This window comes from Apostichopus japonicus, chromosome 18 (assembly GCF_037975245.1).
Source record: "Apostichopus japonicus isolate 1M-3 chromosome 18, ASM3797524v1, whole genome shotgun sequence".
Classification (NCBI taxonomy): Eukaryota; Metazoa; Echinodermata; class Holothuroidea; order Aspidochirotida; family Stichopodidae; genus Apostichopus; species Apostichopus japonicus.
Genome location: NC_092578.1, coordinates 9,168,884 through 9,193,216, shown reverse-complemented (window position 1 = coordinate 9,193,216; position 24,333 = coordinate 9,168,884). Strand labels below are relative to the sequence as shown.

The 24,333-nt window shown below is 40.2% G+C and overlaps 1 protein-coding gene and 1 long non-coding RNA gene across 5 annotated transcripts in view; both read right to left on the bottom strand.

Moving 5' to 3' along the window:
- LOC139958899 (integrin alpha-4-like) overlaps positions 1 to 4,873 on the bottom strand; it is a 31,929-nt gene extending 27,056 nt beyond the window's left edge. For all 3 annotated transcript variants that reach the window (XM_071956326.1, XM_071956325.1, XM_071956328.1), the window contains exon 1: positions 4,414 to 4,873. In XM_071956326.1, coding sequence (XP_071812427.1) covers positions 4,414 to 4,670 — 257 coding nt within the window. In that variant the 5' untranslated portion in view covers positions 4,671 to 4,873. The remainder of the gene's footprint in view (positions 1 to 4,413) is intronic.
- Position 4,874: 1 nt separating this feature from the next.
- On the bottom strand, positions 4,875 to 13,253 carry LOC139958921 (uncharacterized). 2 transcript variants are annotated; one of them, XR_011789902.1, is made up of 3 exons: positions 12,746 to 13,253; positions 12,124 to 12,284; positions 4,875 to 9,103 (listed from the first exon to the last, which is right to left on the bottom strand). It is a non-coding gene; the product is annotated as an uncharacterized lncRNA (long non-coding RNA). The 2 variants fall into 2 exon arrangements; XR_011789903.1 differs by having other exon boundaries at positions 12,124 to 12,281.
- Positions 13,254 to 24,333: the final 11,080 nt, after the last annotated feature.

The window sequence follows — 24,333 nt, the reverse complement described above, 5'->3', positions numbered from 1 at the left end:
AAGTTCATTCTCAATGTCTTTAAAATTTAACAGAAAGGACAAAATGTCTCTATCCATGAAATATTTTTGAGAATAAACCATACTAATATTTCTGTCTTCAATATAAAACAAAACAAAACTGTTAGCAAACTGCTATCCAGTAAAGAGCCTGTGTTAGAGAATGTGTTAAAGTAAGTTAGCCTGACGTTTCGATTCTACCAGGATCTTCTTAAGAGGCGGAATGACAAGTAAAAGTAACAGAAGGGACAAAAACAAGCACAGAATGCAGACAGGTTAATGAGCAGGGTGAACACAACATAAATAGATGTAAGAAGACTAGTAAACAATGGAAGGAGAGCAGAAAGAAACCAACAGCAGGAAGCTTAGAGGAGAGGTAGGAGATAAACTGTAGAAGTAAAAAGAGAAGATTAAGGGAAGAGGGTAGCGTATAAACTACAGAAGGACAAAGACAGGAAAGTGTGGATAAAGGTGGGAGAGAGCTATGAGAAGAGGGGTGACAGAGGGGTAAACAAGGGGAGATGGAGGGGGGGGGCAGTAGAAAGGTTAGTCATGTCCTTCCTGAATATTGAGCCCATGAGGTTGAATGGTGCTAAAGGCGTTGCATCCACAGACTCTCCTTGCTGATTCGTACTAGGTAAGGACGGCTACCCAAGGATTCAATCCCTTGTAGTGAGGATAATGTGGTGGTTGTTAGTGGTGATTTGTCGAAGAGGGGGAAGATTTGGGTGTAAGGCAAACAACCAGAGGGGCTAGTCGTTGCAATCTCTTCCCTTTTCGACCTTCACTGTCAATGTAGATGAACCTTATAGGGATGGGAAGCATATTTGCTCTTATAATTCCTGTTTCATTCGCCATACAGATATTTAAAAAAAAAAAACCTTACTGCCAGAGGCCATAGTGTCAGAAGGGTGCATGAAGCCATTCAGAGCAATGCGACGAAGACGAAGCGCTTGACTGTAGGCAATTCCAGACTTGCAGTGACGGGCATGGCAGTTAGAATTTGGCGGTTACAAGCACAAATGAATATATTTATCATGTTAACAGGGGAGTAGCGAAGGGGTTTTTGTTTGGGGGGTGTGGAGAATTTGATTTGCCGACGGATCTGGAAGTGGTGACTGAAATGGGGGAGGGGTCTAAGGGGGTGGGTGTCCCCCTCCCCTTTGGAAAATTTTAAGTTTTGAAACGTCCTTAGATGCAATCTGGTGCATATTTTAAGTCAAATTTGATATGCCGACGGATCTGGAAGTGGTGACTGAAATTGGCGAGGGGTTTAAAGGGAGTGGGTGTCCCCCTCCCCTTTGGAAAATTTTTAGTTTTGAAACGTCCTTAGATGCAATCTGGTGCATATTTTAAGTCAAATTTGAAATGCCGACGGATCTGGAAATGGTGACTGAAATTGGCGAGGGGTTTAAGGGGAGTGGGTGTCCCCCTCCCCTTTGGAAAATTTTTAGTTTTGAAACGTCCTTAGATGCAATCTGGTGCATATTTTAAGTCAAATTTGATATGCCGACGGATCTGGAAGTGGTGACTGAAGTTGGCGAGGGGTTTAAGGGGAGTGGGTGTCCCCCTCCCCTTTGGAAAATTTTTAGTTTTGAAACGTCCTTAGATGCAATCTGGTGCATATTTTAAGTCAAATTTGATATGCCGACGGATCTGGAAGTGGTGACTGAAATTGGCGAGGGGTTTAAAGGGAGTGGGTGTCCCCCTCCCCTTTGGAAAATTTTTAGTTTTGAAACGTCCTTAGATGCAATCTGGTGTATATTTTAAGTCAAATTTGATATGCCGACGGATATGGAAGTGGTGACTGAAGTTGGCGAGGGGTTTAAGGGGAGTGGGTGTCCCCCTCCCCTTTGGAAAATTTTTAGTTTTGAAACGTCCTTAGATGCAATCTGGTGCATATTTTAAGTCAAATTTGATATGCCGACGGATCTGGAAGTGGTGACTGAAATTGGCGAGGGGTTTAAAGGGAGTGGGTGTCCCCCTCCCCTTTTGAAAATTTTTAGTTTTGAAACGTCCTTAGATGCAATCTGGTGCATATTTTAAGTCAAATTTGGCACGGAAGAAGCTCCCGTTCTCCTTTTCTCTATTCAGCTTTCCTTCTTTCTTCCCCTTCCGCTCTCTTCACCTTTTCTCCTTTTGCCGACAGACCCGAAATTTGCCGACAGCGACCAAATTATTGGGGGGGGGGGGTGTGACACCCCCCCACACCCCCCGCTCGCTACGCCCCTGCATGTTAATTATGATGCGTTCCAATAAATAAGACCAATGAACCACCTCTTTGAATATTTCTTCTATCCTAAGGTTATTCCACCTAGCTAATCCCCCGCCTTCCCTATGTGACAGTGAGAATTCACGGTGTACCCTATGCCCACACAAAAGTGACGAAAACTAGTCTGTGACAGGAAGACACCTCAACATTTAGTTCTTTCATAGTGACGAATGTGTGACAAATGTCTAAAATTAAGTGAGAATGACTTGACATAACGAGGAACAGAATTACACTAAATTTACTACATGGTTAGATTATATGAGAACTCAAGTGGTATTTGTTATATTTCATTATAATGAAAACTTTCGGTAAAAAAAATCCTTTATTATTTAAGAAATACTAAACTCTAAAGATTAAAATCTTGATAGCGCGTTTCCTCAAAACTAACTTTTTGCACATTCGTCACTACCCCAGAAAGGGGACTAATTATGCTACTGTATTTGTACATTTGTGATAGAAGGAAATACTGCGAGGGTGATCTGACGATGTTTTACTAATTCACCATGGAAGGATACAACCCATTCTTCATCTATATTTGGTGTTATGTTGAATAACGGCAATTAAGCAATGGATGTAACTTTCGAAAGTTGATCAATCGGAAGCTAGAGAAATGGACCTACATTCTTCATTGCAGGTAAATGCAAACTTGAATATGCTACTGGTGATAGCTTTATTAATAAAAACACTAGCTGCAGATACGTTAAAATGAATCCCATATGATATTTCCATGCTGCTCATTTTATCGATGACTGTTTGGAAAAGGGTAGTAAAGAGTTTCCTGTTTTTCAGTCATGAAAGTTTGATAACAAAGTTGGCTAGGCTAATTCTAGAGTAGGCTATACATTAGCTTTGATAAGGGTTCTTTTTCGCGGTAGTCAAACAGTTTCTGCCCGAATTTAAAAGCTCGATATAAATAATATCCAGGTTTTAGAAGTTCAGTTCCAAGAGCAAAGCTCATAATCTGGGCGTTGCATACTAAGGTTCTTTCGAATCTCACAACAGGAAATTGTTAATTATGATTTGTGAGAGACCTATCGCTCTCTTTGGCTAGTACTAGTACTAAAGTAACTGAGCTTCTACTAGTATACCATAATAAACTAGGCCTATACAGTACAGATGGATTGTTCGCATTATCCATGTACGTTAACTTTGTATACATTACAGCACAGTACTGTACAGGGAACTCCAATGGGATTGCGTGACCCCGCGAGGTCATATCTGATGGGTGCTTCATGGTGCAGAAATACCTCCGCCAAATCGAAAGTGAAATATTGAAGATAAGGGCAGATCAACTTAATAGCTAGGCCAGGCGGGTATGGCAAGCCATGTGGGACAAACACCGCATAATATATCCGCGTATTAATTGGAATATATACGCGTATTAATTGTACATGTGTAAAGTTTCGCTTTTTGAAGCGATCTCGCGAGCCCGCCAAAACATTTATCGTTGGTATATGTACACAGCAAGAGCGGAAATATTTTTTCGTGAATATTCTTATTAATCCGTGCATAGATTGGATTTAATCCCCATATGTATTTTATTTAATACATGTATATATTCGAATTAATACGTGTATATACTCGAATTAATACGTGTATATATTCGAATTAATACGTGTATATATTTGAATTAATACGTGTATATATATTAGAATTAATACGCGGATATATTTAAGCCATATGATTGGCTAATAATATATACGCGTATATATTCCAATTAATACGCGTATAAATTCCAATTAATACGCGGATATATTATGCAGTGTTTGTCCCACATGGCTTGCCATAGGCGGGGGCTAAATTATTGTTAATACATGGTATCTAATATGTTTGGATTAGACTGCTTAGGCATTCATGGTCGGGTTGGACTTGTGCTCCATTAGCCTAGGGCAGGTAAATACGCCATGTATCTAACCAAATACCTTGGATGTTTGATTTTGTGATGTGTACGTGTTGACAATCAACAAATTAAATCTCCCCTCCGGATAGTTAAAAAGAGGGTAAATCTGATTAATGTCTCAAAATCACAGGCACGCTAAGTTAGTAATATCGTTACAATGTACATTCATATACGTGCTATCATATATCACTCACATATACCAAGGGAAGACGATAATTAATGAAACTATGCCGATGATACTCACTATGTACTGCTGAGGAAGTCTTTGTACTGCAGAACTGTGTAACCAAAGTATTCTCCGTCCTCTCCACGGTAACGTGTAGGTTCGGTAATGTCCAAATTACATGCATGACATATTCCGAATATAGAGACAAACATTGCTATTAAGATTTGTGGAGACGTCATTCTCGGCAACCTGGATTTGGAGATAACCTTAATGAAAGGACTGGATTTCTCAGTTAGAACATTCGATACTAATGTGTCAGGATTACACATAATCATTCCGTGTGTACCTCTTACCGTACTTGATTCAAAGTACGTGCTCGTAAATAAACAACTGTGCACTGATTCGGCTATAAGGTTCAGGATAAGTACTCCACTAAAATATGTCCACAACTACTTGATAGATGATAAGTGATACAATATATATACGGCTTTCTGAATCCGTGATGGACTATAGTAGCCTATAAATCCTACCCGGGCAAAACTACCAGCAAAACAAACAACGACATACGGGGGCATTCAGGGGCTATCTGGGGTTTACGGTTTCTTGCTAGAGAATGTACAGAATACCAAGAAAAAATGAATTATCCTCTGGAGACAAAAAATATATTTCAAAGACAATACTTTAACTCATGGTACCCATGCAAAACTAAAAATGCACTAAAAGGAAATTAAGATACACAATTTGGCGAGGGCAGCAGTGACCTTTGCACGACTTCAACACAACGGAAATTCCCTTGCAACCAACCTCGCTTAGGAATACACATCGGCAACAATGACATAGGTTAAATAATGCAACGATATACGTAGGAATTACACACTCCGCATCAGGAAGAGTGGGCAAATCAACAGCAGGTACGCACATTTTTAGCTCAATTGAAAGCTTTCAGCTGAGCTATATCGATCGTGCTATTCTGCCGAAATTTCGCCAATTATTGTCACAGTGATTGATCGATTGACAGTTCGTCATTTTCATTCGATATTTTACATATATGCGGGTCATTTGAGGTCCCGAGTGGTCACTTTCTAAACACTTTAAAATGATATTCCTCCTAGAGTGTTTGTCCAAATTTGATGAAATGTTGTGGATGTAACGTTTGAATGTATGTTCAGGAGAAATATTTTTCTCGTTATGTGAGGGCCCAAAACAGAGCCTTCTCTAAAGTATTCAGTTATGATGAATTGCAGGCCACTGATCGTATGCAATGAGCATGGAATTTGTTTGTCAACTTTTTTAGTATTCATGACCAGTATGCGTTTTGGTGTACATAGCAAAATGTATTCCATCTGAACTTCCGCTTACATGCAATGTAGCATGTTTGGGTGAAATACGGCACACACAAAAACCTTTTACTCCAATTGTAATACATGTCGTTTCCACATGTAGTATATACATTCAGGCCTTTGTTTTGATGCAAACTAGGCCAATGTCTGCTGAGGAATGGCTGTATTAATTGCTGCTTCGTGGTTTACTGTATACCTAGTTCGGCACAATAAACTTCAACCAGTGGAAACTGCATCATTATTTATATTGGACACAGAGAATTCAATGTAACACAGAGGATGGAACTGACTATAGCTCTATATTACATCAAGCTACGTTTTGTTAGCTTCGAAGACTACAGGTCTAATGAGCTTTCTTTTCATTTCTTTAATATCCTATACAGCCCCATTTAATATGGACCGAAGCAGATCAAACTAACATTAGATTGTAAAAGTGCAATACAAGTTGAGGGAAGTGGTATCAAATTGTGTCGGCTTTTCTGATTATCAAGAACAATAAAAAATGTTTTCAGGTTAATAAGGTAAGGTTGGTCACCTGAGCTAGAGTCGCAAATTTACAACAGTGGCATTTATACAGAATGCTTATTCTGGACGGTTACCAGAAGTTAAAAGGAAACTGTCTAGCATCCTGCTTGAAATTTTTGCCAAGAGTGATATTGAAACATATCTGCTCAATCTGCAATTTTCGCCCAAGCTTCGGGTTATTAGGCACTATGCTGCCTGTAGAACACAGCTTCGCGGCGTGAATATTGTTTGAAGGATTGCCATGATATTAACTTCAATAATCAATGTTTCATCACCTCTTATGAAAAGCAGTTTAACATGAAAACAGAAGCCCTAGATTAAGTAGCATTGTATTGTTTTGTGATATAGTATAATACACGCCCAATAGAGACTCTTCAGTCTTCCTCGACAACCATATGGATATAAGAAGAAGGCAAAATGGATTTTTTTGTAATTATTGTTACCGCGATATTTGCCCATCATCACTCCCACCCCACCCTGCCCTGACAATAAACGGGGAAAATCCACCAAATTATTTTCTTCAAGGGGGGTATCCCGTCCTTTCAAAACAGAGGAAGAAACGTTTGGATATGTTGTCAATGCAAAATGGAATCTACGCAATGATGTTGGCTTATATGTGTATGCGTGTGTCTGAAACCTTGGCTTTTCCACACTGTAACTAATAAAGTAAATGATGGATGTACTTGGTAAACAGCTTGGCAATGAAATGTCTTCGGGGTCAACTGAGGTCAAAGTCTGAATATTTCAAATGTAAAGTCTGTATTTTGACAGGTGTTTGTATATGTGAAGGTTAAAGGGTTACGTGGAACGTTTGATGGATAGTTATTGATTGATAGCAGACATATAGCCTACCAGAGGAATGTCTTGAATGTCACTTTTTGTGGAAATGTTAGATACAGTGAACATGCTGTAGTCTTTAGAAAAAGGTTTTGGATTGCATACCTTGAAGATATCATTTGCATATGTATCATATTATATTTCTTCACAATTTTGAATTTCATGTAAAAATTAAAATATAAAATAAAATGTGGTTCATCAAGGAATCGTGGGACGGGGTAAGTACGTATTCTCTGGCCCCCGAAGTATTCCCGTGGTGTGCACTTTATCCAGGTATACGTTTTGGTAGTTCAACTTATTGTGTCACCCCCTCCCCCCATCCTCGCAAACTGTTGGCTCCCCATTCCCCTTCCCACTTTGGAGTTTCTGGTGCTGCCACTGTGTGATACTATTGAAATGATTAAATAAAGTAATGTGCACAACGGCGACAGAATTCGAAAGTTCATCGAAAAGGTTCATGCATGTTCTCAGATAGCGATCCAAGTAAGTTTTTACCGCCTTCTAAGACTTTTTAGACATTTTCATGGTTAAGTTGAGCGGTTCGTGATCTAATATTCTCATGTCTTATCATTAATAGCACCATTCTCATCATAAGCAATTGAAAAGGTATTCCTGTATGAACGTTATTATGTTAAAAATACCTTAGTTAGGTTGCCAAATTCAAACGGCTGCATTACTAAGTATTATTCTCGTTCGTTCCGCTCATGTATAGTATCATTTCTTTGGAGACGTGATATACGGAAGCCTTTAGAGCAACTACTTGTGACACGGTACTTACTACTGGCACAAATTCAATTGTACATCAGAAACCATTTCAGTCTCACGGTACACTGTGCACTATATCGTTTAAGCCAGGACTCTAGCAAATGGTTTAGATCATCTTGTGAAGAAATGTCCCGGTTGACGGAATATTGTGTAGTCGCATGTAAACTACATGATTAATAATTTATATATGATTAATTACTGATACGTTCATACAAGACGGTGCCAGTATAAAGTTTAAATTTGTTTGTCTAATTTTCAAGTTGGTATAAAAGAGCATTCTGAAATGATCTTAAATTCGTAATTAACAATTTTCTGTTGTGAGATTCGTAGGAACCTTACTATGCAACGCCGAGGTTATGCTCTTTGCTCTTGGAACTGAACTTCCAAAGCTGGATATTTTTATTTACTTAATTCCCGATATCGATCTTTTTCAATCCGAGCAGATACTGTTTGACTAATGCGAAAATAAAGCCCTCATCAAAGTAAATGTATACCCTACTGTCGGGTTAGCCTATCCAACTTGTTAGAAAAAGTGACTTAAAAACAGGAAATTTCAAAGTACCCTTTCATCCTCTTCTGGAACCCAACGTGCAAAACTACTACCACCAAGCCGGCACCAAGCCATCATCCATCTACCATCTACTACCAGTATCTACCTTCATTCATCATCTACCACCAGCCTGATTCAACATCATCACCGTTCCATCAAGATTCTCAAGGTTTCATTATCATTCATCTCTTTCATCCTCTAGAATAACATCGCACGCTGCCCGACCGAAGCTAACAAAAACTGAAATTGAGAGCCTCTGGCATCCTTTTCTTTCTCAACTAGTTTCCCCAACAAGCAGTGTTAGCCCGTCTTCCTGAACAAACAACACATTCAGGAACAAACCATGGAAATGGAATTCACTACGATCACCAACAAGGAAAGAGGAATCCAGCGAGCCAGTCACCGTCACAACCAGAGAAATTACATCTTCTCGGCACCAAAGATGTCCCTGAAGCCAGTATGTCAGCCAGGGTACAACACCCTGTGATACTCAGCGACATACCAGCCACCCTCACCAATCCCGCGGAAGCCCGAAAGTTCATCGAGACAACATATCCTACAGCAACCATCATCTCACTACGTTTGACTAGAGGAGGAAACCTGATACTCGCTGCCACCATCAACCACATCAGATTCTGATAAAACATCAATGGTCCTCCAACAACCACGGTAAAACACCTTCTGCAAAACTTCCTAACACCAACCGACCAATCAAATTCGAGGGAGACGTCTTCAGGTTACACCCAGATTTCTGAAATCAACGAAATCAAGAGAAATCAACGTGGTGGCACATCAAAACGGATTCAAAAACACACCATCGGGACGCTTCTTCCTTTAATTCATTCATTTCTTTATTCCAGTATAAATTTACAGAGAAATTTATAAATAGGATAAAAATATAACAATATACAGAATACAGGTTAAGACATATAAAAGTTTATGAGACTAAGTTATTAGTGAAAACATAAAAAGCGTTACAAAAGTTAAGGCACCGATAAAACAATTTGGAAAGCCGCTATCACCTTTACCAGCCAAACAGACTTACAACAGCTATCACCAGAGGCATCTCCATCAAGAACCAACTACACACTGTAGTATCTATCAGAAACTCCCGGACTGTAAGACAGTGCCACAACTGTCAGCTTTTTGGCCACCTCGCAGCTACATGCACCCACCGCAAGACATGCACTCGATGCGCCGGTAAACACAACTTAGCCGAGTGTCAGAAACCAGGGAACAGCCAGAATGCGCCAACTGCAGTCTGAGCCATATAGCCAGCTACCGTGGATGCTCCGTATACATCAGAGAGTTTAACAGAATCAACCTTCAAACCAACCGTCCGCAACAACCAATTCGCCAACAACCAACCCTCCGATAGCCAGAATGAAAATTGACCCCAGCAGCAGATCAAAGAACTGGGAGAAGCCCACCAAAATCAACTCTTCGAACTGCAGAAAAACAGTAGAAAGCAACTCAGCCATGTTTCAAGAAGCATTGGAACACACCACCGAACAGCTCAACGACCTGGAAGGGAACATCGCTATATGTATCTACTGTATTCCTTCCAAGGCCTTCCCACAACAATTCCTCAACGACATCGCCAAAACCACAAAGCAGGTCATCATCGCCGGCGACCTCAACGCCAAACACACAACACTGGGATACCGTTCCACCAACCCAGCATGATGTCAACTGATCAGCCTACTTTCATCCAGCAACCTCATATGCCTCAACACCGGTGAACCCACAAGATATCCACGGCCACGGAACTCCAGAACAACTGGATTATTTTCTCATCTATTAACTTTTCCACACTTTCAACACCGGTTAAGACCTCGGATCGGACCACATTCCAGTCATTCTCCAACTCAACACCACAACTACAAAGACCGTCTTACAACCCAAACCCCAACTACACAAAAAAGAAAAAAGAAAAACAAATTGGTCCCTTTACAGGATTCACATCCAGACCAATATCAAGCCCAACAACATTACCACCTCAGAGCAAATTGGCCAAGCAGCGATACAAACAAAAAAGCTGTTCCAAGCCACAAAGAACCCCGGAGATTCCAGCTACCACGCCATATTATCCATCTCATCAAACAACGCAGGACACTTCGGAAACTATTACAGCGGACGCAAAACAAGAACATCAATACTGGACAACAAATGCAAACAGCTATCAAACAACTATCAAGAAGCCAGCAACACTTTATCAGGTAGAAACGGCCTCCAGTATATCCACCTCAACACCACCACGTTTCCAGGCACTCAGCAACATATACACAGCATCCCTCAAAATCAGACATTTACCTAGAATTTGGAAAACCGCCACAACCATCGTTACACCTAAACAAGAGAAAGAGCACAAACATCTAGGCAGCTACAGACCAATCAGCCTTCTCCCGGTGCTCGGTAAATGCCTCGAGAAAATCATCGCTCGCCCCTTCACAAATATATCCACGACACAGCATCATCCCAGATGCCAGGCAGGATTCAGGCACAAAAGAAGTACAACAGACCAGCTGTTCCAGTTTATAAAAGACACGTCAACGCAAGGGGCATCAAACGATAGCAGCCTTCTTCGATGCAGAAAAAGTCTTCGACAGAATGTGGTAAACGGCCTACTACTGAAACTCAGAAAATACCATGTCCTGGACAATCTAACAAGATGAATTGCCAGCTTCCTGTCTCATTGAATCATCAACTAAAAAATTGGCCCATCGTTCTCCTCACCACTACAACTCACCACCTTTACGCCCCAAGGAAGCATCATCAGCCCGATCCTATACATCCTGTACGTCGGAGACATCCCTCAACCAGACAACGCTTGCGTAAAAAGTTCGCAATATGCTGGTGACATCGCCATCTAAGCCAGCCTCCAGAGAAGAGGAATATCTACAACGCTACATCAACCGAACACACAACTGGTGCAACGTTTGGAGATTGGAACTCAACCCAACAAAGTCACATATTCTCTACATCGACAAACACAAAAGATTAAGGAGGAAACCACATCTTACACTCAACAATATCGTCATACCATTGGCCAATCAAGTTCGCTTCCTGTGAATAACCATCGATACAAAAAACTCAAACTCGGACACTACTATCAAAACATCCTCAAGAGAGTCAGTCAGCTCGTTAAACTCTCACGAAGAATAGCTAGGTCATCGGAAAACCCCAGAGCATCTCCACTCACAGCAACGAAGATTTAACAAGATGATGAGCAGGCCGCTCTTCGAATATGCAGCTCCTGCCATAGCCCATATCAACTCAGCACAAACCGAAAACTTGGAAGCCTCCCAGCGGAAAGCATGCAGAATCGGCTAATACCTACCCCCAGAAACAGACAGCAACACGTACAGCCAACATAGCCAACATCCAATCAGTAGATCAAAGGATTCAACAACTAGGGGACACGTTCCTTGTCAAGTACACATGCATTACTGTTGCAAATCCAGGTCCCATCAATTGGGAAAGAAAGTGACAATGGACTGGTCAATAAAATCATATGGTGAATTAACTTTAAAATCAATGCTGAATGCTGCTTTTCAACTGCATCTGAAACAACACATCTTACATCAACATATATTTGTAGTAACTTTTTTAAATGACCAGAATTCAATGTATATTAAAGCAAGAATTCTCGTTGATGGGGTGTTGCATTGAAAAGTTGGCCGATCCATGAGTCAAATGCACAACCTCTTCCCCACAACTCAAGGTTCTCTTCACTGCTGCTGAAAACAAAAATGACACATATAAACTCACTTTCAATTATGTTTTTCATACATGTAGCTTCGCAAAGGCTGTTTTCCCAGTGGTACATGTGAAGTTCAGTGTGGTAGCAACTGCATTTGCCAATACATCACCCAGGATGCTTTAACGCACTCCTTCAACGTGTTGCCACCAAGAATTGATATTCTTTTCTTCTTGAAACAACAACAAAAGAAAAGTTAATCAGAAACCATTCAATAATTATTATACAAACATAAATATTCAAGTAATTCTATTTCATCCCACACTTTGGCATCTTTTGCTAATTTCTTATCAATATTTTAAGAGGAACTAGCAATGCAGTGCTGCAATGTTCCTTTCTGAGTCCAGTCAAAAACAAGATTGATTTAACAGCCCACTTATGTAGAATGCACCGCAATGTAAAATCATTTCTGGCCAAACTCTTGTTATCTAAATGCTTTCATGTCTGTTACTACCTTAGAGTTTTAATTGTCTCCCAGGAAAAGGAAATTAGCCCCTCAGGAAATATTTTATTTTGTACAGACCACTGACACAATAAAACCTGACTTGGCTTCAAATTTATAATGATAAACTAACATTACACTCTGGAAAACTGTTTTCTGATTACTTTCCTTACACTTTTAAACTGACTTACCAAATATCTTTCCAAAGCCTTGTTTGTTTCAATAGAGTCATCCAGGTTATTAAATTCCTCAAAAGATCCCACAGGAATAGTAATGCGCTGGCTTCTAACTTAGTTCCTGAAAATCCTGATCTGGAAAAATTGATAAATTGTGATTAAATCTGCTGTCTCCATCTTCCTCAAAAAGCAACAACAACAACAACATACTTTGGTGTTTCCATACTGCATATTAAAGTTAACAGTAAATAAGTTCACAACAACATATTGTGCAGGAGAGGAATGGCTATCTGTCGCTCCTTTATATACTTAGAATCCTTTCACTATTAACTTCAACTGTGTCATCATGCAGCTCAAAGTTATCATTATTGCATGTTTCTTGTAAAATAGTGTTGACATGCCCATCAACCTCATTTTGTATTTTCCTTGTTTAGTTCGCCAGGGATTTCACATGAGTCATTTTTTTCCCTGTTAATCTACCACAAAAAAAAAGAACCAAAAACAACAACCTAGAGCTCTTCATTCTGTATCCATTACTTACAATGGGCATCACCCCTTCAATTATTTTTTTTTGGAGAACTTCCTACAGTGTCCCTATATAAGGTCAAATTTACATCATCAAATACAGACAAATCATGTTATTTGTTACTTTGTCTGCAGAGCTTTTTAAACAGAATAACAACTGGTAATTACCCTCCTGCTTGCCCAAAGTTGTATCTACTTTCATTGCCATTTAATTCACCTGGGAATACAATAGAGGGGCAAATTGAACCTAAACTACCTCCACTAACTATGCTTTCAATGATTTATTGCCAAGGAATTTAAACAGTTCTCCCCGCAACACTGTAAACTTTTAACCCTTTAAAGTAACTTTCCATAGAGTTAAATAGTGGCATGCAGTACAGAAATAGCATAGAGGCAGTTCAGCTATTGGGCAAATAAACTTTACTTTAACTGAGGATCACTTCAATGTAGGCAGTTATTTTCTTGGAAATCATGCGCAGAATGATTCACCAGAAACTGAGCACATGGAATAGACCCAATGCAAATATTTCAAATTGATAGTAGCCAAGACAAAAAGCAACAAAAAGAGATAAGGCAGCCACAATTTTTTTAGAAGCCTAGAGGCTAGATATGAAATATTTTCCATTATCGTGTTGGTTGGTATCACCAAGGGCGTAGGAACCGGGGGGCTGGGGGGTGCCAGCCCCCAGTGAAAAATGTGGAGGGGCGGAAGTATCATTCCGCCCCCCCCCCCCCCGCAAGTCAGAAAACCCCTTTTTCATTTCGAAATGAGAAAAAAAATCTCATCTGGAGCACCAAATTGCATCTAAGGCCAGGCGAAAATACAAAATTAAGTTTACAAAATGGAGTGGGTGTTGAAGTGTGCCATATTGCACCCTCTTCCAGGCCGGCCATCAGTTTTCAGCCCCTCACTCAAAAGTACCTTCCTATGCTACTGGGTATCACTATACTCCACAGGAGTACTCATAAACTATGATGACGATGATCTATTGTTCTCCAAAATGCTTAATTTGTCACATAAACTTTGAAGCCTAAGCACTAAACATGAAATCCAAAAAGATTTAACCACCAACCCATTCCTGATACTTAATAACAACCATACTTATATTATTATTAATAAGGTTTTAACATTGAGTCTTCACCTTCTTAACTAGGCCTAGGGGCCTAGCTATAAACAAATAAAACAGTACATTATTTCTTAAAAGTTATGGATGACCATGATTTTTCAATACTGTAAAATACCAAATGATTTAAAACTAGGCCTAGGCCCCTAGTACTAGTGTACTACTACTACTAGTAGTAACTAGTACTAGGTATAGTAATATATATTTCAGAATATGATATTTAAAATTAGGAGGAAGCCTTCCATAGTCATCTAGTAATATTTACAGTATTAACCTTCTGCAGATAACAGTTTTCTTCTAATACAGTCAGCAAACAAATGTTTCGGCATAACATTGCATAACCTAGCTATTATACAAACAACGGTCATTAGTTTACCTTTATGTGTGATCGTTATTGCTCAGCCTAACACAATTAACACCTACAAATGTAGGCTAGGTGTAATTCATACACCGCGAAAGGCTTCTCATTAAAGCAGCATTTTGCGTCCTTTTCTATGATTTTTCTCAGCCTCACTGATTCCACTTTGCCATAACGACATACATAACTAGCTAATCTATTTATATTTTACTTCAAATGGTGGCATAAAAGTCGAAAAATTTGCAACTTTCAACTTTGTTGTTCTCCAAGATATTTACCGTAGTAAATGTACCGCACTTTTACCCTACTTTTACCGCGGTAATACCATGGTAAAACTGCGGTAAATTTACCGCAGTAAATGTACCGCACTTTTACCATAATTTTACCGCGGTAATACCATGGTAAAACTGCGGTAAATGTACCGCAGTTTATTTTACCACAATTTTACCACACATTTACCCCATTTACCACACATTTACCATAGTTTACCGCGGTAAAATTAGGGTACATTTTTTGCTGGGCGGTATGATACAGAAATTTTGGGAACGCAAAAAGCAGAGGAACTCCATTAGTTTTTACAATCTTACTCCATCTACGTCGAGATCCCACTATCCGAAGCAAGAAGCATAACAACCAAATCTCTTCCTAAACGAAACCATCGAAAAGAAACCACATCGAAACCACGCCGCCAGTGAAACGTCTCCTCTGTGAAGTCCGTCTAGCCTCCGAGTCCCTTCATCGCCTCACATCACCAATCCAGTCTTCGAAGCCAGCCATCACTCAACGTATCCCTTAAAACATGCTACTCTCCTACCCTCATCCAGCCGCGTTTCTCTTCGAACCGGCCCTCAAAGGTCATATTAACACAATCCAAAAATCTCAAACCATGGAGTTTTATATTTACCGGCTAGGAGCTTTCGCCCCTGACCGGTTGAAGCGCCGGAAACAGCTTATTACAAGACATATCGTATCGTACCCTTCACCAAATACTCATCGATCAAATTGAGCAGCATGGGATACTCATCGGATTCACTTTTACTTAACTGCAGCTAGTGTTTTTATTAATAAAGCTTTCTCCAATGGTACATACATACAAACTTGCATTTACCTGTAATGTAGAATGTAGGTCCATTTCCCTAGCTACCAATTGGAAATTAAATCGAATACTAAGTTGCCGTTATTCAACATAACACCAAACATACAGACAGGGGCGTATCCAGGATTTTCCAATAGAGGGGGCGCCAGGCATGAATGATCGCCGTCCTGGGGGATGGGTCTAAGGGGAGGGGGTGTACAATTTTTGCTTTCAAAGAAGGGCTGAAATGCAAAATGGTGTCATATGCATGGGCGGCGATCCGTACTTCCGAGTGGGGGGGGGGGGATATGACCTTGTTGACTATCTAAGCGTAGCGCCACCATGGGTTGGCCCGAAGCGTACAAGAACATTTTGGGATTAACAAACCCTCTAGATGGCCGGAAACGGCACTTCCCGAGGTTTCCAAGCGGCATATACCCAACTTTAAAATAGGGATGTCATGTCCGAAATATCTCATAATCAGGATCCAAAATACTTTTTTTTTAATTTCGGGTGTTATTTTGGGAAAATTTCCCCTGTCAATCTTGTTTCAGGCGCAACGTTAGAATGTTCGAGAGCTCTGTTATATTATTCGATGAAGAAAATGGCCTAATGCAGGCTATTATAGGCCTATACACATGCAATACACAATTACACATAGTTACATTCCTAGGTACCGATTGCTAGGGCATCCAGGTGAAACGTGTATTAAGCATTACCCTGGTTACATGAGATTCTCAGCTGTTCGAGGGAACATGTACGTGTGTAGGCCTGTGTAGGCCTACGTGTGTAGGCCTACTACTACTCGCGGAGTGTTAGCTCAGTGGTTAACACCGGTGCCTTTCAATCATAAGGTCCCCGGTTCGAGTCACTCCCAGATTAATGTATGTCGTCCAGTTACAGAGTTGTTGACAATTAACAATTCATAATCATGGACGTTAAATATGAATGTGAGAGACTGACTTCGGTCAGCTTGCGGCTTTGATAAGCCAATTAGGCTTCTTCGCGAGTTCCTGCTTGCAGGAGGATCTAATATACATACATACATACTATAGGGCCTATATGAATACTATGAGGGTGCATATATGTACTATATCAATACCGTGGGCGCAATAATACATTTTGTTGTTATAGGGCCAATGAAGCCTACAGTCAACTATTTTTGCTTTATAAAGACGCTTTATTTGAAAAGATCGCACTGCGTTTATGGTAGGCGAGAAATAAAGCTAAAAAAGAGCCGTACATTAACGAAGATGCATAAATGTAGGCATGAAAATATTCTTATCCCTGGCATTTGGTGGGGGGGGGGGGTATGGTCAAGGGCGGCGGAAGCACTTTTAATCTGGGGGGGGGGCACCGACATCAAAGGGCACTTTGTAGAAATTCGATTGGACTGATGCAGCCTTATATTTAGTACCCTTTAGAACTCTTATTGTATTATCTTATTTGCGTATACACATCACTCCATCAACGCCCCACCCCCCTCCCCTCAAGGAAATTATGCATACTAGCACTGCAATATTCAATTTGCAAATAGGGAAACAAGGAACAGGTTTTTCTTTTGAGACAAGATGAGGTGAAATCATGCTAGTTGCTAATGTAGGAATCTTCCGAATTAGAGTTTATTTCTTGTCAATTTATCTTGACAAATTATTTCCATTCGAAATAGCTTTGAGTTTGACCCACCGAAATTCATTAAAAGTCAGGGGCGTAGCCAGGATTTGCAAAGTTGTATGCACGACTATCTGAGCGGAGCGCCACCATCGGTTGGCGCGGAGCGTACAAGAAAAGTTTTTGGTTTACAAACCCCTCACATGGCTGGAAACGGCCCTTCCCGAGTGTCCATTCTGGTTCCCTGGCCTCTTGCTAACTTGAGACACCTACATTTTTATGTAGAAAAAGGGCACATTTTTACCCTGAGGAAAAGTGGGGGGCACGTGCCCCTTGTGCCCCCCCGTTCCGCCGCCCTTGGGTATGGTGCATTACATCCCCTCCACCCATTTTCATGGGGGGATATATCCCCCCTCCACCCAGGATCGCCGCCCATGGCCATATGTGATCCATTTTTCGACCTTAATAATAAGCAACATTTCCAGTAAATATGGACACAAAATGCACAATTTAGTATGGCTGGCATGTCATTTAGTGTTTATAGTGATAATAAAAACACAATTACCATCTATGTTTCTAAACCTATTATGCCGCCGAACTTCGCCAGAACCTTTTTTTGGCAAACAAAAAATAAAGCATACGGGAGGGGGGGGGGGGGGTTGAGCGATCACCGACATCTCACATAAAGGTCGTCATCAATTTTTTTTTTTTTTTTTTTGCTAAACTTTTTTTTTTTTTTGGTGACGGCCAATAGGGGGGGGCGCGCGCCTGTTGCGCCCCCCCTGGATACGCCCCTGTACAGATGAAGATTGTGCTGTATCTTTCCATCGTGAATTAGTCAAACATCGTCATATCACCCTTGCTGTATTTCCTTCTATCACAAATGTACAATTACAGTAGCATATTTTAGTGTACTGACTGTATGTATATTGTTTGTGCACTGGCTGTGTGTAAATTCCACTACAAATCATCAAGAACCTTAGAGGCCAGTTAGTTGCACCATGGAGGTTCTACAAGGAAAACGTTTTGGTTGCACTGGCTTCACAATTTATTTACACTTCGTTGATTCCACACAATAGATTTCCAAGCCTATCTAGATGGCGATTTCACCTTGTAGTAAGTGCAGTGAGGAAACTCTCGTAATTAGCTGTGATAGTCTGCTGCCAGGGTGGGAGATATGAGGGGTATTTATGTCACTAAGCTTGACTAACCTTTGACCCAGATCTCCTAGGGGCCAAGATTCGCTATGAAACGGTTCAACAACTCATCAACTAAAAGTATATGATTACCATGCAACGTAATGTAAACATATTCTCAGCAAACACATTACATCATAACATCTCAACGCGTCTTACAAGCATAAAATAACAGAAACAATATAAAAAAACAATAAATTGATCAAAACCAAACAAATAAAGCAGTTTAACTTAAGGATGTACAGAGAAAAAGAAGGATAAAAATAAGATATAATTAAATAATTCTAGGTGTTAGTATACAATGTATCCTATAAGACAAATGGACCAAAAAGTAATATGAAATATGAAAAACAAACGGAAGAGTGGAGCAAATTATAAAAATACTCCCAGCCCCCAACCGGATACTTGGAGGTCAGTTTCAGCCACACAAGGATACCCCCTCTCCGGGTAAAAAAAAAGCCTGGATCCACACTGTAAAGTGTCTAGTTGTTACTTTAAAGCAGTTTGAAACAGTATTTGATTACCTATGACGAAGTAGAATAATTAAACAGCGTGATAGTATCGTCTATAACTAAAAGTTGAGCTCATCAGAACATGACGTAACTTATTAATATCAAGATATATATTTTCAGATTTTCCTTTTGGAACCAACCAGAGTATCGTTGCTGCAAACGGGTGTGTGTATTAACACCTTCCTGTTGCAGCCGAACGTTTCGTTATATTTACCGTCGTAAATTGCTTACAGTTTGGTAGACCGGGAGAGCTTGGAGACCAAGCAGAGAGCCGTTAATTCCCCCAATTACCACGAGCACCGATTTGCTAAGAATGATGAACGGATTCTTCTGTGAATTTGATATAGCAATGGGGCTTTAAAACCACTACTTTAACTCTAGCTGCACTGATGTGATGATGGATGGGGTGTCTTCATCTCCCTCGACATTTGAGAAAGTTGTCACAAGTAAATTAAAGTTCACTTGTCAGTCCGGTGGGAACGTTAAATGGCGGTCCCGGGAGCAGGAATGGGGTACGAAAATTATATGCATTCCTCGTTATTATCTGTAAATTCACCGCAAAGAGGACTGCTATAAGCATTTTTCGGAACGGAATCTTCTGTGAATTTGATACAGCAATGGGGCTTTAAAACCACTAAATTAACTCTAGCTGCACTGATGTGATGATGAATGGGGTGTCTTCATCTCCCTCGACATTTGAGAAAGTTGTCACAAGTAAATTAAAGTTCACTTGTCAGTCCGGTGGGAACGTTAAATGGCGGTCCCGGGAGCAGGAATTGGGTACGAAAATTATATGCATTCCTCGTTATTATCTGTAAATTCACCGCAAAGAGGACTGCTATAAGCATTTTTCGGAACGGATTCTTCTGTGAATTTGATACAGCAATGGGGCTTTAAAACCACTAAATTAACTCTAGCTGCACTGATGTGATGATGAATGGGGTGTCTTCATCTCCCTCGACATTTGAGAAAGTTGTCACAAGTAAATTAAAGTTCACTTGTCAGTCCGGTGGGAACGTTAAATGGCGGTCCCGGGAGCAGGAATGGGGTACGAAAATTATATGCATTCCTCGTTATTATCTGTAAATTCACCGCAAAGAGGACTGATATAAGCACGTCATAACTTGGGATATTTAAAAAAATCATTGCTTTCTATTACATTGGGATTTAATTAATGTCTATGAACTAGATTCAGAGTCCGCCCTCTAATTTAAGAGTCCGCCAGTGCGGTGGTCAGCAGTGGCGTCACCAGACTTTTCAGTCTGGGGGGGCACAGGGGGGGCACCAGCATTTGATGGGGGGCACTTAGGTGGATACGGATCAACTTCCTGGTGAGGGGTCTAAGGGGAGGGGGTTCCCCTTCAGGCGCGGCGGAACGGGAAAATTATTGGGGGGGGGGCTAATGTGTAGAGACTATCTAAGTGGAGCGCCACCATCGGTTGGCGCGGAGCGTACAAGAAAATTTTGGGTTTTTCAAACCCCCAGATGGCCGGAAACGGCACTTCCCGAGTGTTTTATGCTGCGAATACCTAGCCCTAAAATATGGGTCTCAAGCCTGCAATTTCTCAGATTGCACGTAAAAGTCTGTAAAAACATTGTAATTTGTATATTCGATGGTGTTTTAAGAGAGTAGCTATTACTCGTAGTGTACTCGCAAAGACGTTTTTGAGTGTAGTAAGGGGATGATGGAGAACTGGCTGAAATGAAGCAAGTCATTGGCCTAAGACGAAGTTGTGTTGCGCTTACCGGTACTCACACTCACTGCTTCCACTTTTCACGGGGCGTGAAGACGCGGTTGGGGTGACAATATGGTCTATAGCCAGGGGACAGGCCGAGGGTCCCCCCCCCCAGCATTTACTAAAATTATTACACCTATATAGTATACGTGTGCATCGGACAGATCGACAAGTATGCATTGAAAAATGGGCAGATGCACGTTTCGGAGCCTTGGTAAATATTGAGGGGGGGTTATCATGCATTTGCCCCCTCAACTTTTTCATTGGGGGGCCGAGCCCCCCAAGCCCCCCGGTTCCGCCGCCACTGCCCCCCCTCCCCTTTGGAAAATTTTCGCATACGGAGGATGGGCTAGATGCAAAATGCTGCCACATTTGATGCTAAATTCGATCTGAAGATATCTCCAGAAATTGCTATTTTTGAGGTAATGATTTTAACAAGGCGCAGAATTTTGCAGAGGATATGAACCACATGCTGTCGATATTATGCCTAACCCTATCAATAGAACCTACATTTGTTGAATTAATGTGTGCATGACCCCGACTCCTTTCTTGTCCTTCTCGTTTTCGCCCATTATCTATTAAGATGTAACAGGTTCCAGCATCGTTATTGGCTCCTATCAGGGATCTCACCATGCAATCCAAGTTTGATCACACATCGAGTATGGCTCAATATGCAGGTGTGAACATTCGCCATTTGTTCCTACAAGCATCTGACCTCAAACGACCTCTGCACCCCCTACACAACAGGGTTAATATATCGGTCCACAAATATAGGCAAGTATGGTGCCTGCGGACCCTCACATTCTCACATTTCGTCAGCTCCTAACCTGTCAACCTCAGACCAAGGCAACATATTGCAGTACCCTCCCTTCTCACAGTCATGTAGCTCGCGAAGCGGACTTGTATATCCGCTGGTATGGCGTGAGCACTGACACATTCAATGTAAATATCGACACCTGTTGTGATGGCGCGGGTTACGACTTCGATACCCGACGTTCAAGGATAAACTTGTTCATTTTTTCGCAGCTCATTTGAAGAAAATACGAATTACTGTGCTTCTTTGTCCTTATGAAAAACCAACTCAAATGATGGGAGTTGAATATAACAAAATATATATATATTTTTTTACCAACCCAAATCTCAGATGGGGGGGGGGCACTCGGGGGGGCACTAGGTTTTCCAGGGGGGGGGGGGGGCACGTGCCCCCCCTGGCCCCCCCTTGGCGACGCCACTGGTGGTCAGACAAAGTATACAGTACACGTTGTATTTTAGTTATCGCTTGGGGTACACGTTGTCAGTCCGACACGTTTTCAGTCCGAAAATAAAATACACGTTTTTAGTCCGAAAAAACGAGTTTTCAGTCCGACACGTTTTCAGTCCGAAAATAAAATCCACGTTCTCAGTCCGAAGAAACGAGTTTCAGTCCGACACGTTTTCAGTCCGAAAATAAAATACACGATTTCAGTCCGAAAATAAAATACACGTTTTCAGTCCGAAAAACGAGTTTTCAGTCCGACACGTTCTCAGTCCGAAAATAAAATCCACGTTCTCAGTCGGAGCTTAATTATATACTGTTCATTATATATATATATATATATATATATATATATATATATATATATATATATATATATATATATATATATATATATATATATATATATATATATATATATATATATATATATATATATATATATATTTCTATATGTTGTTTCGGATAGAATAAGCTGAGGAAAAGGTGAAGAAAGTGTTTTCCCTCAAGGCAGTATGCTGTTTGCTAATTAATTTTTATACTCATATCCAGGTCTCGCATAAACCCCATGGGAGTCCGTGCACGGAGGGGGGGGGGGTTGGCGGGGGTAACCATTCCCTACATGCGCATGTATACGTTACGTTCGATTTATATCTGTAAATCTGTAAATGTTTACCTGCATCTCATAAAATTTGATTCGCTGTTCTTTTTATGCAGGTAACATTGAAAACGATATAATTAACATAAATATTCAGTGACGGGATACAATATTGAAAATAAATCTTTATTTGCACATAATAAATTATGTTCGTTACAAGTAGGCCTATATATGAGGACGCGATAACTTTTAATAATATTTTAATACCTACTTCTTTCTTTTTCTTTCTGGAATACACACGTCTACGCGAAAATATTATATTCAAAACTGAAATAATTAGTGATATGATACAAACCATTTAGACACTTTCAAAATTAATCATCAAAAAAGATGATTTGTTTCTAAAAGATCTCTCTGCATTTTCCTTTAAAATTTGCTTTGTATACCGTTAATAGGCCATACTGAACCTTGCTCATTTTTATTAATAATAGGCATATATGCAAAGCAGTGATAAAGCCATATGACGATAAAAAATATCAATATGGAAACTTTATAAGAAAATTCTAAGAATAGATATAATTACATCAAAGTATATTTACAATGCTTGTGGTGATAATAATAATAATAAAAAAAATGTAATAATCTAAAGAGACAGCAGAAAACCTCCCCGTTTATACCGTATTATGTTGAGTTTATATATTGCCTGTTGAATTACTTGAATGGCCAATATATATGAACATTTCTGTCTCAATAGATACATCTTACTGAGAGTACAAAGGCGGCACACATGAGTTTGAAATCGATTATCTCTAAACACCATAAAAGACAATTGAAATGAACAACAAAGGGCTTCTTATCGTCATGTGTTTCTTTAAACTGATCATTGTGTACAAATTATCAATCTTGATAGAAGCAACCACGGCTTCAAACTTCTACAATATTAAAAAAAGATTATTACTACCTCATAAAACAAGAGCCCAAGGGCACTGTGGTTCCTTGCTTGGGGTATATGACAATACACATAATATTATCGAGCAATATTGGGCTGAAATAGTCCAAGTAATTGTGGTCCTACATGTTCCCATAAAGTAACCAACACTATAGCCAACACTTTTGTGATCACAAAATGTGATCGGATTTTTTATCAAAAGCCACTTTTGAGATCTAAATATGGCGTCGAAAATGTAAGAAATATAAGAGACCTACAAGCGTGTCAACAGATATGATAACAATGGTGACCTCAGATGACATGACCTTTAAGTTTCAAAATGTTCCACCACCCCATTCACAACTTGTCCCAAAATATCAACCATGTCACACCTTGGCATTGAGATTTAATTGCATTAAATGTCAAAAAATTAACTTTGAACTTGTATGTAACTTCACACACAAAGGTCACCCGGAGGTCAACCAATTGACATTTTTGATCGGTGAGACCTAAATAGAGCATGACTGTAAAAATTCAAACATTTTTTCTTTGCCCATTTTCTCCCCCCATAATACTACTTTTTTAACATTAGCTGATCTTTTGTGACCTTGTATCACATGACCGTTAAGTTTGAAAATATTCCCCTATACCATTTGCAACTACTCAAAATATATCAACCTTGTCA